At 36.5% G+C, this 18645-nt stretch overlaps 1 protein-coding gene across 6 annotated transcripts in view; it reads left to right on the forward strand.

The window, feature by feature from the left end:
- Positions 1-373: 373 nt before the first annotated feature.
- Positions 374-18645, forward strand: part of LOC131061630 (uncharacterized) — a 34613-nt gene continuing 16341 nt past the window's right edge. For 2 of the 6 annotated variants that reach the window (XR_009372394.1, XR_009372397.1), the window contains exons 1-2: positions 374-780; positions 16847-16990. Coding sequence is in view for 2 of the 6 variants with exons in the window: in XM_057995418.2 (XP_057851401.1) it covers positions 522-780 (259 nt within the window). In the remaining 4 variants the exon portion in view is untranslated. Of the gene's footprint in view, positions 781-16846; positions 16991-17460; positions 17747-18645 lie in introns of those variants that run through there. The other 4 variants (XR_009372396.1, XR_009372395.1, XM_057995418.2 and 1 more) reach the window with 4 other exon arrangements.

The following is an 18645-nucleotide window of genomic DNA, read 5'->3' on the forward strand; positions in this document are numbered from 1 at the left end:
TGAGTATAGATTTAGGTTCATATGTTCGTTTAGTTCCATAGAAATGAACATCAAATTCATTAATATAGATTTAAACCAAAATAATTATTTTATATTTTCTAAAACAAATATCCAAATAAATCTTAATTTTTTTATGTTATCATAAATCAATTTCAACATCTTAAATAACACTTTTTTATTTAAAAAATCTAACTACTAATTTAATTTTCACATTTAATATTTATTGTTTCCAAATTTCAACTCCTATATCTAATTATTTAAATATTTATTCCATTAACCTACATAATTATATGTAAGGTATGTTTTTACACTTACAAAACTCAACTTTGATACCTAAATTAAAATTATCTTGATTCTTTATTCAAATAAATGACATTAAAATACATTGACATAGATCCCACTGAAACCCCTCAGATTCTTAGGCGGTGAAAACCTTGAAACACAAATCTTAAAAGATCGTAAACACAAAACAAATCCTGTTATCAATTTCAGAAACCTTAAACCCTAGCTGAGTGTGCTCCATGGCGTCCCGTCACGGAGCATTTTCATTTTCAAGGAATGCGAGGTCTGCTTTTAACTCATTTAGAAATTCTTCTTCCACTGCACCTCGAACCACTAGGGCTGCTCGTAGGACGAGAAATCTGTTCGAAAATGCCAGCGGAAGTACGACCAGGCGAAGATTTGCAGAAACAATGATCCCCCTGCACAATGCGGTTGCATCTGCGAAACTCGTCACCCAGCTAAGCGTCAGCTCCCGGAGTTCTCGTGCGCTCTCTCTTGGTACCCTATCATGTTTGTTTTCATTGAAAATAAAATAAAAATGTTAGGGTCGTTCATTGCTTTTGAAAAATAAATTGATAATATTCTTTGCGGACTAGGCTAAGAATGAGCTTGGTATAGGGGATTCATCCCCCTCTTAGCATTCTTCACCTGATATGCTGGAAATCTTAATAAAGTTTGTTTCGTTTTGACAATTCTCAGTAAATTTTGTTTTGTTTTGTAAAACTTGGCTAAGGATTATTTGCTTGATATGGTGACAAATCTTAGTAAATTTTGCATTGTAAAATTTAGATAAGCATTCTTGCTCTAATATGCTGGTCAGTCATAATAAATAATAAATATTGTTTTGCTTTGTAAAATTTGGACAATGATTCTTTGTTTGATATTCCCAGACGTTGTAGTATATTTTGTTTTGTGCTGTAAAATATAGTTGAGGATTCGTTACGTAATATACGGGCAAGTCTTAGTATGCTTCCAACTCCTGGTAAATTTTGTTTTGCTTTATAAAATACGGGTGACGATCGGCTTTTTAGCTTGATATTTTTTGTATATTTTATTTTGTTTTTGCAAAATTCAGTTGTAGATTTTTTGCTTGATATGCTGATATATCTTAGGAAGTTTTTTATTTTTCTTTTATTTATTTATTTTTTCTCTCTATAATGTTTGGATGAGGTTTCTTTGCTTGATATTTTGCCAAATCTAATTAAATCTCTCTCTCTCTGAAATTTGGGCAAGTTTTTTTTGTCTGATATGTTGGCAAATCTTATAAAAAATTGTTTTTCTTGGTAATCTTAAGGCAACAATTCTTTGCTTGGTATGATGACAAAACCTAGTAATATTTGGGCAAAGATTATTCACTTGATATGCTAGCTGATTTTAGTATAATTTGTTTTACTTTGTGAAAAATTGACGAGTATTTTTAGCTTGAGATGCTGGCAAATTCTATTAAATCATGCGTTGCTTTGTAAAAATTTGGGGAGGATTCTTTTCTTGACATGTTGGCAAATCTTAGTAAGTTATATTTTTTTTTTTGTAAAGTTTTGGTGTTAATTCTTCACTTAATATGCTGGCAAATATTGGTAAAGTCTGTGCGAGGATGGTGAGTATTTTTTAGCTTAAGATGTTGGCAAATTTTAGTAAATCATGTTTTGCTTTTTAAAACTTTGGGGAGGATTCTTTGCTTGACATGTTGGCAAATCTTAGCAAGATATATTTTTTTGGTTTAAGTTTTGGTGAGGATTCTTCACTTAATATCATAGTTCCATGGAGTTTCCTAATGGGGAGATGAGGGGACAAGTTTTGGGGACCGGAGGACCAAGGGCCTAAAATTTGGGGATGGCGGAGGGATGGTGCTAGAGTAGGGATGGGGGGGGGTGGTGCTGATATAAAAATAGAGGCGAATTGAAATATTCAAGACAAAAACTGCAATATAACATCTCTGTGAGTGCCTCATGAAAGTGTTGTTGTAAGTAGCTAGGTCGGAGCCCTTTCTAGGACCGACCTAGCACACTTGGCGTGTGTATGGCCCTGCCGGCCTTTAGAAGGCTTAAACATCTTGTGTTTGCCATGCCCTAAGTGGGGCGGTATATGTAACTTGTGGGTTAACCCTGCCCTATCTTGCTTAACGTGTGGGGTTATTTGATTTTGGCGCCACTTTATGTTTTGCATTGTAATTAGACTCCTAGCCGACCTAAGGCAAATTGATGGCTAGAGTCTCATATATATGTAATGCTAATGTCATTGTTAAGACACACATTCAGAAAATACATTCTTATCTGCTATAAGCGAATTTCTTCAGAAGCAGCGAATTATCTCTAGATGACAGCAATCATCATTGAGTGCACAATAAACACCAATTGGAAGACAGCGAACCTTAACTAGCAGTCAGCGAACATCACTGTGTGACAGCGAACTGGTTTCAGGTGGCAGCAGTCATCATTTGAAGATCAGCGAACTGTTCTTGAAGGCTGTAATCACCATCCTAGGACCAGCATACCTCATCCTTGTGATAGCAACATTGTATTGCAGATAAGTTCATCATTTTTGTGTGCCCTAGGTTGTAGATGTTACTGTGCATAGTTTGCTGATAGCTTCAAGTGTTGAAGCTCATTGTAAAGATTCAATTGGTTATTGCCTAATCAAGATTTGAGAATTGTTGCTGGGTTTTTTATCTCCAAGAGGGAGGTTTTCCAAGGGTATATTGGTGTTATTGTGCACATTGTCTTGTTTTTTGTTATTGCTATCTAATTGCTACAGTCTGATCCTAAAATTAACATGGTATCAGAGCTAAGGTTGATTCAGTTGTGATCAAACTTTGTGATAGCAGTGCTCCTACTGCTGCACGCCATTTCCAACATTGAAGATGGTGACCGGTTTAAAGGTTGAAGAGAGACTTGATAGAGCTTTGAACTTCACCTCGTGGAAGGTTAGAGTCCTTATTGCACTTGAAGAGAATGATCTACTTCAGTTTGTAGAAGGAAAAGATCAGCTTGAGCCTGAAGATCAAGAGGAGAAACTCCAATTCAAGAAGAATGCAGTCAAAGCCAAGAAGATCGTCATTGACTCCGTGAAAGATCATCTTGTTCCCATCATCTCCAAGATACCTTTAGCCAGAGATATGTTCAAGACATTGGAGGGGATGTATGAGATCAACAACACAAGTAGAGCACTTACATTGTGTCAGGAGCTTCATCAAGTCAAGATGGTGAAGGGAGATTCAGTCATCACATACTTCATGAAGATTTCAGAATTGAGAGATCAACTCAGCGCCATTGGAGATGAAGTTGTGGATAAGGATCTTGTCATGCTAGCATTGAATGGCCTTCCTCACTCTTGGGAGCCATTTATCCAATGCATAAGTGGGAGATCCAAATTTCCCAAATTTGATTGCCTTCGTGCTGATTGTATTAAAGAAGAGTCAAGGTTGATATCAAGAGGGATTGAGCGTAATCATTATGTTGTGGAAAATCAAGTCCTTGCTACACACACTTCTATGGAAAGAGGCAAACGAAGAAAGAGGGATAGTGACAGAGGTCCAGATCCTGTTCCGAAAAAGGACTTATTTCACATTCAATATTTTAGGTGTGACAAGTGTGGTCACATTGCTCGAGAGTGCAAATCTAGGTCTACTCCTCGTGCTTCTTTTGCGGAAGTTGACATAGGGACACCTCAAGAGGAGCCAAGGTCAAATGTCAACTCAGAAGGGTTCTTGTTCTTAAAGGAGGAAATGTCAATATTTCAGCTTCAGAGGGAGCCTGACATTTTCAGCTTTAGAGGGAGCTTGACATTTCAGCTTCAGAGGGAGCCTGACTTTCTAGCTTTAGAGGGAGCCACGTTATCATTTGGTTAATGAGCTCTTCCCTGTGAGGGAGAAGTTCAAGGTGCAATCCCTTGTTAATGAGTTCTTCTCTGTGAGGGAGAAGTTTGAGGTGCAATCCCTTGTTAGTGAGTTCTCTGTGAGGGAGAAGTTCGAGGTGCAATTGCTTGTTAATGCATTCTTCTCTGTGAGAGAAGTTTGAGGTGAAAGCCCTTGTTCTGCCCTCTGCAAGTAGGCATGGTGGTAATGCACTCTTCTCTGGGAGAAGTTTGAGGTGAAAGCCCTCCTCCACCCTTTGCGAGTAGGCATGGTGGATCCATCCTCTGCGAGTAGGCATGATGGATGTCATGGAAGAAATTCCACGATGTACTTGTGTTTTTCCACCCTCTGCGAGTAGGTATGGTGGACCCACCCTCTACGAGTAGGCATGGTGGATATGATTCAGCACTTGTGCTTGTTCACCCTTTGGGAGTAGCTATGGTGAACGTCATCCATGGGAGTAGCCATGGTGGTTGTATTCATTTGCATTGTTCATGGGAGAAGCCATGAATCTCAGATCTTGTGAAGGTCTCCTCCCTAGCTAAGAGGGAGTGTTGTTGTAAGTAGCTAGGTCGGAGTCCGTTCTAGGGCCGACCTAGCACACTTGGCGTGTGTATGGCCCTACCGACCTTTAGAAGGCTTAAACATCTTGTGTTTGCCGTGCCCTAAGTGGGGAGGTATATGTTACTTGTGGATTAACCCTGCTCTATCTTGTTTAATTTGTGGGGTTATTTGGTTTTGGCGCCACTTTATGTTTTGCATTGTAATTAGACTCCTAGCCGACCTAAGGCAAATTAATGGCTAGAGTCTCATATATATGTAATGCTAATGTCATTGTTAAGACACATTCAAAAAATACATTCTTATCTGCTATAAGCGAATTACTTCAGAAGCAGCAAATTATCTCCTAAGTCAGCAATCATCATTGAGTGCACATCAAACACCAATTGGAAGACAACGAACATTATTAGAAGACAACGAACCTTATCCAGCAGTCAGCGAACATCACTGTGTGACAGCGAACTGGTTTCAGGTGGCAGCAGTCATCATTTGAAGATCAGCGAACTGTTCTTGAAGGCTGTAATCACCATCCTAGAACCAGCATACCTCATCCTTGTGACAACAACATTGTATTGCAGATAAGTTCATCATCTCTCTGTGCCCTAGGTTGAAGATGTTACTGTGCATAGTTTGCTGATAGCTTCAAGTGTTGAAGCTCATTGTAAAGATTCAATTGGTTATTGCCTAATCAAGATCTGAGAATTGTTGCTGGGTTTTTTACCTCCAAGAGGGAGGTTTTCCCAGGGTATATTGGTGTTATTGTGCACATTGTCTTGTTTTCTGTTATTGCTATCTAATTGCTACAGTCTGATCCTAAAATTAACATAAAGGCCAACTAGTTTTCACGAAGTCTAAGGTTGCAACTAGTTTGTAATGGCATGTGCCATATAGCAAGCGACCCGGTGGCATTCGTGATAGAGATGGCGGAAGTAGTGGTGCTATGGGGGGATGTATCCCCCAAGTCCCCAAGTCTCGGAAACATCCCCCTACAGGAGATGCGGGTTTTTTTGTGGGGGACGCGTCCCCACAGAACAGCTGTCAAATATTGGTAAAATTTGCGTGAGGATGCTTTGTATGATATGCTGATAGAATTTGGGAAATTTTATTATGCTTTTTAAAATTTGGATGAGGATTTTACTCTATATATTTGCAAATCGTAGTCTTTGTAAATTGAGGCAATGATTCTTTGCTTGATATGTTAGCAAGTTGTAGATTTTTTTCGTTTTGGAAGAATATGGTAAAGAGTTTTAGCTTGATATATTGCCAAATTTTAGTAATGCCATCTTGCTTTGTAAGATTTGGGTTATTGATTCTTTGCTCCAATCTCCTGAATTTGCAAATTAGAAGGCACCAACTTTTGAAAGCAAAGCGATTATAATGTCGTTGGATCTGCCCTAGATCCCTTGAAGGACTTCAACAATAATCTGCCCTCTCCTCCACATAAATATGCCTTGAGATTCTGCTTTAAAACCCTCACTCAGATCTGCAATATAATCTTCACACAATTTGCATGGTATTGCCTTGAATACCTTTATTAATATGTGTTCATAAACCTGCTCAAGTATATGATGAATAATTGCTGCAAGAAACCTTTCTTTCTGTCTTTCATGCACAAGCAGGTCTGCTCTAAAAATCAGAATTATATTTCAATGAATTGTTTTTCAATGGAGTGTCAAAAGGCTCCTTTAAATACCTTACATACACCTTTTTCCGACGGACATATCTCTTCCAAAACACCTCTTTAACAAGTCTTTAACAAGAGGCATATCTTCATAATTCAGGGTGGCCAGTATAAATAAATATATTTTTATTTTATTTCCTCAACAAGGCTGGCCAACAACATGAACAAATGTTTATTATAATTTTTAATACTTCCTCAAGAAGGGGCGCCCATCCCTAAGGGGTTCTCCCATCTCTAAGTGGTTGGCCCTCTTGCAAACATTATATTTTAAATTTAAAAATGCCACAAAAGAGAGGGTTGGCTACTAATTGGCTTTGCACTATATTTAATATTTTCTCCTATTTATTTAAATCTGCTCCTTATATATATAACTTCTTTGCTCCTAAAATAATATGTTCCTTTTGAATTTTCTGCTTTTAATAAACATCTGTTCTTTGACATCAGTGACAATATTCCAACATCAAGAGGGATGAAGAAAAGGGACCAATGTCAAGCAAAAGTTCAAGCGATGAGGAAGAAGCTAACTTTGTAAAGAAATCCAATAAAGGATCCACCAAACGCAAAGGTAAGTATACTCTTAAATGCTTTAATTGTGGTAACATAGATCATTTTGCTGCCAAATGCCCATAGATTGGAAGTGAAAGCAGTGAAGAAGTATATTACAAGGGAAAAGACAAGAAAAATCATTATAGCAAGAAGAAATACACTCAAGGGATCCAAGAAGAATAAGAATTTCTGAAGACACAAGAAGAGCCTACATGCACGAGGAGGTGATAGCTTGTCTAAGGAAAGTGATGAAAGCTTTTTTGAAGGTGATAGAAAAGAAATTCTCTCCATCACCATGAAAATGAAAGAGGAAGCTCCAAAGTGCGAAGATAAAGGAAGTGAAAAGATTGAGAGCGAGGAGGATGCTATAGAAGATCTTGAGAAAGAACTTACTGTTGCCATAGATGAAATCAAAAGACTCAAGAAGAGGACTTCAAAGTTGAAAGACCAAATTTTCGAGAGGACTGTGAAAAGTCCAAGAAGATAATTATGGATTTGAATACTCAAGCTGAAGAAGCCAACTGCATTAAAGATGTTTTAAAAGACCGGCTAAAGGCAAAAGAATTAGAGTGTGAGAAGCTTGATCTGAAATCGTTTCCTTGAGAAAGGAGCTATAAAAGACCAAACATTAGTTCAACAAAAACACGTTTGATAAAAGTTCTGAGATGTCAGAAGGCCTTATCAACTTACAAAGATCACCATTCATCAAAAGTGGTTTTGGTTTTGGTGGCAAAAGTTTACAAACCACAAAGAAGTTGGAAAGTAAGAATTCTGCTGTGGCCCTCAAAAGTTCCAACAAAAGGGGCAAACAAGGAGGTGAACAAAGAAGAGAATAAAAGGGAAGAAAGCACAAAGGAGGTGAACAAAGAGGAAAGCAAGGAGGATAAAGCCTCACAGTTTCAAAGAACTAACAAGGACAACCTTAAATGGTTCTTCCCTAAAAGAAAGCCACACACAACCAGGTTCAACTATTCCTTTCATGGCTATTGTTTATCATGCAATCAATATGGTCGTAGAGCAATAGACTGTAGAATGCATACAAGAAATGATTTCAGATTTAAAAAAAGGAACTACAATTCATTCGCTTTTCTAATGGATTACAATGTCATATGCTATAAGTGGAACAATTTTGGGCACATAGCAAAGTTTTGTAGAAGTACTTTTGTTGGGCTTCCAAGACAAAATAAGGAGGATGTTTTTGACAAGAAAAAGGATGAATCAAATAGTGTTTGGAAAAAGGAGCAAAAAATGAAGGAAAGATCCGTGCTTGTACAAGTTGCACTACATGCTTGAGATGAGAAAGACCAATGGTATGTTGACAGTGGTTGCTCAACCCACATGACTAGTGACAAAATCAAGTTTCTTTCTTTGAAGAAAGTGAATGAAGGAATGGTGAAATTTGGGGGCAATGCTATGACAAGCATAAAGGGAAAAGGTACACTTAGTTTGGATAACAAAAGAACTAAACCTAAAGATGTCTTATATGTTGAAGGATTGAAGCATAATCTTTGAAGAGTGAGTCAAATGTGTGACCAAGTGCACACTTCCACATTTCATTCCGAAGGATGTAAAAACATGAAAAATGGAAAATTGATAACTGATGCTTACAAAATTGATGGAATTTCTACATTCTTAATGAAATTAAAAGTGAAAAATGCTATATGGGGCAAGAAGATGAGAGTTGGCTGTGGCACAAAAGGATGGGACACTTAAATTTTGATAACATCGTGAAGATCAACTAAAATCAAGTTATAAGGGACATGTCGTAGATTGCAAAGCCTTCAAATATTATTTGCAAATAATGTCAATATGGCAAACAAACAAGGACAAGCTTCAAATCTAATGAATATTCTACATCAAAGCTTTTGGAACTTGTTTACACTAATTTGTGTGGTCCAACAAGGACAAAAAAGCTTACAAAGTGAGCTATTTTATGTTGTTGATTGATGATTATTCTAGAATGACTTGGGTAACATTTCTTAAAATTTTTTTTTGAAGCTTTTGAGAAGTTAAGGCATTCAAAGCCTTAGTAGAGAGTGAAATAGGGTTAAAGATCAAATACCTTAGATGTGATAGAGGAGGAAAATTTACCTTAAATGAATTTGAGGAATACTGTGAACAACATGGGATAAAGACACAATATTCTATTGCAAGAACTCCATAGTAAAATGGAGTAGTGGAGAGGAAAAATAGAACAATTCAAGGAATGGCAAGAGCTATGCTAAATGAATCCAAGATATTTGATGCCTTTTGGAGAGAAGCGGTTCATATAGTTGTCTACATTTCAAACTAAGCACAAATCAGGGTGAATAACAAAAAAACTCCATATGAACTTTGGAAGGGAAGGCCTGCATCAGTAAGGCACCTTAAGGTTTTCCGGAGCAAATGCTATATAAGAAGAGATGAAGAAGATTTGGGAAAATTTGATTCCAAAAGCAATGAATGTATCTTCCTTGGATATTCCACGAGGAGCAAAGCTTACAAATGCTACAACAAAAAAATGCACAAAGTTGTTGAAAGTGCAAATGTGAGAGTTGACGAAGAAAGACGTCAAAAGGAGATGATACAAGAAATTGATTATCAGAAGGAAGAAACTTGTAAAGAAGAAGAAACAAAGGAAGAAATTGAATCTAGAGAAGTTGAACAAAGGAATGCAAAGACTCCATCAAAGGCAACACCCAAGAAACCATTCAGATTTGTTCAAAAGAACCATCCCAAAGATTTGATTATTGGAGACAAAGGCACAAAACTTCAGACAAGAAGAAGACTTGTTGATGCAACATAACATGCAAATTTGTATTTTCTTGCCAAAGTTGAACCAAAGAACTTTTCAGAGTAAAGTGAAGACAAGCATTAGATCAAGGTTATGGAGGAAGAATTGGATCGAATAGAAAAAAATGAAACTTGGGAGCTTGTCCCAAAACCTAAGGACAAGAACATCATTGGAACTAAGTGGGTTTTTTGAAACAAGCTAAATGAAGATGGGGAAGTCACAATGAACAAGGCGAGACTTGTGTGCAAAGGCTATGCACAAGTCAAAGAATAGACTTTGAAGAAACATTCTCCCCTATTGCACGATTAGAGTCTATCAGAACGTTCTTAGCTCATGCAAATTTAAAAAAATTCAAAGTTTATCAGATGGACGTCAAATTAGCTTTTCTAAATAGAAATTTGGAAGAGGAAGTGTATATTGAACAACTTGAAGGGTTCATTTGTTCGAGAATAAGGATTATGTTTGTAAACTAAAGAAGGCTCTAATTAACTAAAGCAAGTTGTTGTGATGTTTTCACACATTGCCCCATTGCAAATGGTGACCCCCACTTTTTTGCTGGTAGGTTAGTTCTTTTGCTTAGTTTGCTTTGCTTGGCAGTAACTTCTTTAGTCTTTAATCTCTTGCTTGTGAGGAGATGCAATGCCTTTGTTGTCAGGATGTGATCAAGTTGGGCAGTCTAGCAGTAATCAAGTCCCCCTCTAGACTAGTTTGGAGTCTTCTCAGCTCTAAGTGCTCAAGTGATAGGTGAGAGTCAAGGTAGTCATGGGGTGATGCTTCACAATGCAACCTCTAGGTTAGGTCAGAGTGAATCTTAGGTGTGATGAGCACCCAAGTGAGTAGGTGAATTCCCTTAGGTTAGTGCATAAAAGTGATGATCAATCAACTGAGATGAAATGCTTGATGAAGATCAATCAAGGTCCAGGTGATGGTGAAGAGAAAGAATACACCAAGTCAACCCTATGAACAAGTCATTCTACACTTGGTGAAATCAATAAGTGATGAGGTTGAAGTGAGTTATCCATGACTCACCAAAATCCACGACCTTGAAGGTCTTGATGATGATGTTAAATGGAAGTAGCAATGAGTGAGTTTACCCCTTCAAATCTTCCAAGTTTGCAAGCAGAGTCATTGAAATGATCAACTTAGATAAGCAATGAAGTGATCAACTTGAAGTGCAAGTCATAAACTTTTATCTTTGGGTTGCTCAAATCCACAACCTAGGAGACTTTTATCCTTGAGTTGCTCAAATCCACAACCTAGATGACTTTTATCCTTGAGTTGCTCAAATCCACGATCTAGGAGACTTTTACCCTTGAGTTGCTCAAATTTACGACCTAGGAGACTTTTATCCTTGAGTTGCTCAAATCCACGACCTAGGTGACTTTTTATCTATGAGTTGCTCAAATTTGCGACCTTGATGACTTTTATCCTTGACTTCTTAGAATCCATGACTTGTGGAGGTCCAAGGCTTGAGGAACTTCGAAGGCAATAATGAGTGAGAGCAATGCTATCCCAATACCTTGATGATGAGGGTGAGTGAAGTAAGATGCCTTGAAGAGTTGGATGAAGAGATCTTGATGTTGAAGGTGAATGACGACGATCAATCCATGACTTGCTAAAATCCATGCCTCAAGCATGAAGATGGCAAGATTGATCCGTGAAGTGAAGGTGAAGTGATGAACTTACTCAATCCTTGCTTGGAGAATGAAGATCAACGTCATATTGAGGGTGAATTGATAGACTAAGTGTTGGAGTTGGCGAGATTGAATAGTGAGAAGATCAACATCATATTGAGGGTGAATTGATAGACTAAGTGTTGGAGTTGGCGAGATTGAATAGTGATGGTGACTATCCTCCACTTGCAAAAATCCATGAACAAGATCATCCTTGAGTTGACAAAATCCGTCCATGGGTTGCTAAAATCCACAACTTGAAGGACTCAATGCTCAAATCAGGTTAGAGGTGAATTTATCAATCAAGTCCTTGACCTTCACAAATCCACGACTTCAAGGGGAAATGATCAATCTTTTAAGGAATAAGTGAAGTGCATTATTTGAGTGACTTAATACTTTGTGTGGCTATGACAAGGAAAGTTAACTTCAAGTCACCCTTGCAACAATACTATCCTTCACTTGACAAAATCCATGATTTGGAGGTCTTGAAGGCTATGTGGGATGAGAGCTGCAAAATTTGCAAACAAAGGGCTTTTAATGATGAAAATAAGGAAAAGCTGAAGTGATCACATTTATCCTTGAGTTGTTCAAATCCCCGACATACCCAGGTGAGTGGTGCTCAAATCCCTGACCTACCTAGGTGAGGGATGCTCAAATCCACGACCTTGCTGGGTCACCATCTTAAGGAAGCAAGAGATCATCCATGACTTGAAGAAATCCATGACCTCTTGGTGAAGTGCAACAATTTGTCCACCACTTGCCAAAATCCATGATCAGACTTCAAAATGTTTAAAATCTCAGACTTAAAACCCCAATCAGATCTTAGATGATGGAAAATCAGATTTGAAGTGATTAAAATTATACATGAAAATCAGAAATCAGAATACTTAGAGTGGACTATCAGATATATTAAGTGTGTTTGATAGCATTCTTGTTTGTTTTGAAAGTGACTGATAAAGGGAGTGAAGGGGCAGGCTGCGAGCAACATCAAGACAGAAGATGAACCTTCAAGGAGAGCTTCATCAGCAAATACAGGAGTGCAAGGGCAGTGCATGGAGTGATCGAATAATGATGAAGAAGGCTATTTCAACAACTTGAAGAGGTGCGGTTCATTTGGATGCAAGACTCAACAAGATGGTGAAGGGGTCGAGATTCATTGGCATAGAAAAGGTAAATCAGCATCAAGTTGAAAGACATCAAGATATTGCAATGAAGATGAGGAAATTTTGCAATTATCTTGAATTTCCTTCAGAAATCCAAGATCCAAGACTAGTGCAACTTGAAGATACCCAAATGTTAAGTGCAAGATAAAAGTTCAACATATAAGAAAGAGAAATTATGAAAGTGATCAAGATAAGTTAAAGAATCAAATAAGGTTAGAAGGTCAACTTGAGCAATATGATCATCATCATGGGCTTGGAAATGTTTAGTATCAAGAGATATTGTTTGAATCACAAACTCTTCTTTGCAATGATCTACAAGATGCAAGCTGAGGTGGCGTTGACTTATCTCCATTCATCAATCAAGGTCAACATGTCCAAGTTCAGCGAACCTAGCTCATTCAAAGGTGGAGCAAATGATACATGTCACTTCATCAAATATTGTTTATCTCACCTAACCTCGATTCTTATTGATTAGAATTCAATGTTGGACATGTGTCCTAACATGTAATTTTATCATTGGTCAAGCATTAAATCTAATGCAAAGTTAGTTGTAACTAACCCTAGTTAGGGATTTATCTTGTAATCTTGGCCATTGATTTGGTTTTGATCCTGACCATTCATTTGTAAATGGAAGTCTATATAAGGCTTGCTCTCCTCATTTGAAAATGTTAATACAGAGTAGATATCTAAAGTTAGATTAGAAGTAGAGTAGGAGAAGGCAGAAATTGTTGCCAAGCGTGTAAATAAACATACTTTTCGTTGAATTTATGGTGAATGGTGGTGTTTCTTTTGCATATTGTATGGTTTCTTGTTGGATCCTCATGTTAAATGAAGTTCATTGATTTTGATGGGGTAATGTGTGGATGTTGATAATTCCTTGGTTCATACTATTTGTGGTCGAAAGATTTTCAATTACAGTGCATTGTTAGCTTGGACATTAAAATGTGCTAAGTTCCAGTTGTGGATATGTTTATTCAAGTTGCGCTAGTGTTTTGGGTATTTAGATGAACGTTTATGATATGAAAACCTTTCATTTACCTTGGAAGATTGCATCAATTTTGTGTAGTTGTTGGCAACATGGGGAAGCAAAGCTCGATTTTAGGAATGTGTCCATCCAAGCATGATCCAGTCCTATCATTATGTGCTAAGTTCCAATTGTGGATATGTTTATTCAAGTTGCGCCAGTGTTTTGGGTATTTAGATGAACGTTCATGATATGAAAACCTTTCATTTACCTTGGAAGATTGCATCAATTTTGTGTAGTTGTTGGCAACATGGGGAAGCAAAGCTCGATTTTAGGAATGTGTCCATCCAAGCATGATCCAGTCCTATCATTGATCTTAGGAGTAGATTAGATTTCTCTAAATCCTCAATCCTTTTATCTTTTTTTCAAATCAAGTAAGTCTTCATGTTCTAGCAACATTCATGTTCGACGTAATTCCCCCTTGCGATTCTAGCAATATCAATCAAACCATTGAGTTATCCACACTTCAAGACTTGACAGTAGAAAACTTGGAGTACTCTCGCATGATCACATAGCTTAGCATTCAAGAGGTTTTTGTTCAAGAGAGGATAAAATACTTGGTATTTTATTGTTTGTATGAAGTGCATAAAAACACATCAACACAAGCCTTAAGGGCTTGGTATTCAAGGCTAGACAAGAATCTTCAGGAGCAAGGTTTCCAAAGTGGAATTATGGACATCAATTTAAATTTAATATATTAAGAATGAAAGAGATAATTTGTTGATTGTTGTCGTCCATTTGGATGACATCATTTTTGGAGGAGACTGTGAAGAAATGTGCCAAGACTTTGCTTCTACTAGGCAGAAGGAATTTGAGATGTCAATGCTCGGTGAATTACCCTTCTTTCTTGGTTTGCAAATCTCTCAGTCAGATAAAGGGATCTTTATTTCTCAAACCAAGTATGTTAAAAAGATGTTGAAGAAGTTTAGGATGGAAGATTGTAATCTAGTAAGTACTCCTATGATTGTAATCTAGTAAGTACTCCTATGGTTATTGGTTGTAAATTGAGCAAAGATGATGAATATCTTGCAGTGAATTAGACTATGTAGAGATCCTTGATTGGAAGTTTGCTATATCTAATAGCTACAAGGCCCAATATTATGCAAGCAGTTGGTTTAATGGCATGGTTTGAAGATGCCAATGCAACCCAAAGAATATTGAATATTTGAAGGGGACTATGGATTTTGGATTGTGGTATCCGAGAGGTGAAGATTTCACCCATATAACATATACGGATGCGAATCGGGCAGGCAATGTTGATGACAGGATGAGCACTATGGAGGAGCATTCTTTCTTGGCAATTGCCTTGTATCTTGGTTAAGCAACAAGGCATTAGTTTCACTATCCACAGCAGAGGCAGAATATATTGCAGCAACAACTTGTTGTACATAGGTTCTATGAATGAAACAAACTTTGAAAGATATTAAGGTTGCATATGGGGATCCCATCCCCATATTCTGTAATAATATGAGTGATATCAACATATCAAAGAATCCAGTTATGCACTCATATACGGATCAAGTATCATTTCTTGAGGGAGTATGTTCTTGAGCAATAAGTAAAGTTGGAGTATGTTGCTCCAAAGGGGCAGATTGTAGACATCTTCAGAAAGCCTCTTCCAAAAGAGACTTTTGAGTATTTGAGGGAGAAGTTGGGAGAGATGTCACTCTCATCCATACAATATCATCCTTATTCAGTTAGCTCTGAATACCCTTTACCATTGATATTGAAGGGGGAGAATTTTGAGTAAGGGGAAGCATTTCAGTCAAGGGGAGTTGTATGATCCAGTTGCATTTAGAAGTTTATTTTTCTTTGCCATCAATGACAAAGGGGGAGATTGTTGGAATATTGTCATTGATGTAAAAGGATAGCGATTAAGATGTTTATTAGTAGATTTTTAAGGGCATTAAGGAGCAAATATATACAAGGAGGAGAGATAAAAAATTAATGCAGCTTTGTGGCCGACTGGTGTTGGAGATTTTAAATGCAATAAAATAAAATATGAGGGCTGACCCATGATAAAGAAACTAAGGGAAAAATAAAGTTTTATTATAATGGTGTGCCCCAAAGAGGGATGACCTCATGAGGATGGGTGCCCAGCTTTGGGCAAGTAAATAAAACAAAAAAAAAACATTTTCCAGTTGTTGCTGGTCCGACCTTGTTAAGAAATTTTAAAATAATAAAATCTTTTTATTGCTGGGCAACCTGTTTTTGGTGATGAGGCAATCTTAGAAGAACAATCTTTGGCATTTGTTGGGCTGCCTTAATAAAGCTCCTCATTCCATGACTGTTAATGGGCCTTGGCCAATTGATTATGTCTTCAATCTATCTTGGGGTTAGTAGAGGGGTATGAAATTGGGTCATGCTTCTTCAAGTTTTTTTTTTAACAATCTCATCATCAACTCTTCAATGTTTTTTTCACTTCTTGTCACATGTCAAGTTTTTGGTAGTCTCACTTTCTTGTTAGCTTTATTCTTGGTATTACTAAATGCAAGCCGTATTTTCCCACAGTCCACCATAATTTTGGTTGACTTTATAAATAACTTTTTTTTATCACAGGTGCTGAATTATTATCTTGATTGGTTTTACGGAATATCTTAGATATTCAATTATTCTTATGCCATCCCAATTTGGTGAAGCTTACCAAATTATCATAATTCATTAAGTAATGATCATTCTTATGGTTTTTAACAGGTATTAGTTATATAGCAATTACTGATTGAATTTTTTTTTCTCATACTTTGGTAAATGCCTTAAGTACTCGTATTGCAATGATTGTGATCTTAATTACATTGTAATCCATCAACTAATAGTCAATTCATTTTATTAATGCTTCTATATAAACTTAAATAAAATTCCTGTAATGTAGGACATCAATTTGAGTGAAACCTGTACACTAGTTTTAAAATTCACATTATTCTACTGTAGACATTGATTTTAAATTCTAAGGCTCAGTTTGAAGCTTCTGTGTTACTAGCCTAAACAGTAATTAATATTTAACTTTTAACATTAGCTTATTGGTCAGTTCTGTACATACAATCAATATTAATTGTGCAGGCCATTATCTCCAAAACATTAATTTCTGCAAATACTGGGCCACCTAAACACAATTACAAGTGCTTAAATGTAGTGACGGATATGTAGAGAGTCCTTAAATCAAGAAATAGGTTTGATGACGATTAGGTTATCTACATAGCTTTTTTACCTTTTTAACCATTTTGTGTGTCTTTCAAGGTCATAAAATTTAAATTTGCCTATAAATGATACTGATCTGCTATATTTTTATGCAGCTCTTCAGGGTTATTTTTATGCTTCTTATCAATTTATGCCAAGTGTCAGAGGCAAAATTTCAATTCTATGACCAATGACTGTGTTGGAAGTTGATTCAGTCAAGGCATGTATCAAATCCCTTTGATGATATCTATTGACATTCGGTAATTACTGCATTTTTTAGGCAATATGATTTTTCCTGCAACATTCTGTTATTGATAAAATTTTGAAAATATTTTATGATTTCTTATCCTTTGTAGTTTTCATTTATTCCATATTGTTCTGGAAGCCAATTCTGATAGAATATATATGTTCTTGAATTTCAGTTTTTTTCTTGAAATTCAATGCTAGAAATTCTTGCCTCTGGTTGTGGCTTCTTGTTCTGTAAATATTTCTTGTTGTTTCTAATAATTCATTTGAATATGGCTTTCTTACAGAAAGGCATGTTTTCTTTGGTCATCTATACATTTACTGCCAACAGATAATCATTCTTTATTTAGTCCTTGTAATTATGCTGTTTATCCTAATAGCTTTTCTCTGGGTTTATTTCTTGTGACATTTTGCTGTTAGCAGAGCGATTCTGTGTTATTAAATTTTTTGCTGAAACCTTATTGCATTTGTGAAATGAAATTAGATGCAGAATTTTGAGAACCAGATCAGTTCCTTTATGTATGGAAAGACGAGGGCAAAACTTGCTTAGTACTGCTAACTTCTGAACAGAGAAAGTAGGATCTTCTTCCATGGCCCTTTCAATTCAAAGGCCATCTGGTTTAAGGCTTTTGAGCAAAGATCCTTTTCCCAAGGATATTTATTTTCAAAAATTCGCTTCCACAGCTAAAAATAATCTGCTTGTGTAATTTTTAATTTTCAGTTTGACAACGACACCCAAAATAATGAATCTTCAGCTTTGTGCTTAACTATTTTCCCCTATGTTATTCACTATAATTGCAGTCTTAAAAACCCTGTCTGGTCATTTAGCCAAGCTATTGATGCTTTCAGTTCCCTTAATACTGCCAACTTTTCAATTGACAAGGGAAGATCTTCTTCCTTAGAATTGTCAATTCAAAGGGCCATCTGGTTTAAGGCTTTCGAGTAAATATATTTAACTTTCAAAGAAGATTTGTTTTAAAAAGTTTTGCTTCCACAACTTTAAAAAAAAATCCGCCTTTCTAGGTTTTAATGTTCAGTCTGACAAGGACATCCAAAATGATGGATCTTCATCCTATTTGATTAACTATAATTGCAGTCTTAAAGACCTTCAGTGGCCATTTAACTAAGCTATTGAATGCTTTCAGTACCCTTGTAACTTATTCAGTTCAGGCGATGTGGATCCAGAATATATCTTAGATACATACAGCAGTGCTCTATCTCAGAGGTGTTTGGATAAACATGATTGTAATTGGACCACATTTTGGTTCTCTCTCTCTCTCTATACACATTCTGACTTCCAAATGCTGTCAGATCAGTAAGCATCTACTACAAAGAGAACTTCTCAGTTTGCTTAGCTTTAGCATCTACTGTAGTATTGTTCTGAGGAAAAACTAAATATAGAGTGCAATTATTCAAGTAGACATCAATGAAGCCTAATAAATATACATGCATTCATAGGTTGGAATATTATTGTATTATGATTTTAATTATGTGACAAGAGTATGCAATAGTTAATATCCCTAGTTACATTTGAGCTCATAGATATTTAAATTTTATATGCCACATTAATAGTCATAATCTGTTAGTGCATAATGGACCTCAAAACCAGCTTAGTACATGTAGATATGTAAGTTACTGACAAGATAACTGATGACAAGGTGATTAATCA

Source organism: Cryptomeria japonica, chromosome 4 (assembly GCF_030272615.1).
Source record: "Cryptomeria japonica chromosome 4, Sugi_1.0, whole genome shotgun sequence".
NCBI lineage: Eukaryota > Viridiplantae > Streptophyta > Pinopsida > Cupressales > Cupressaceae > Cryptomeria > Cryptomeria japonica.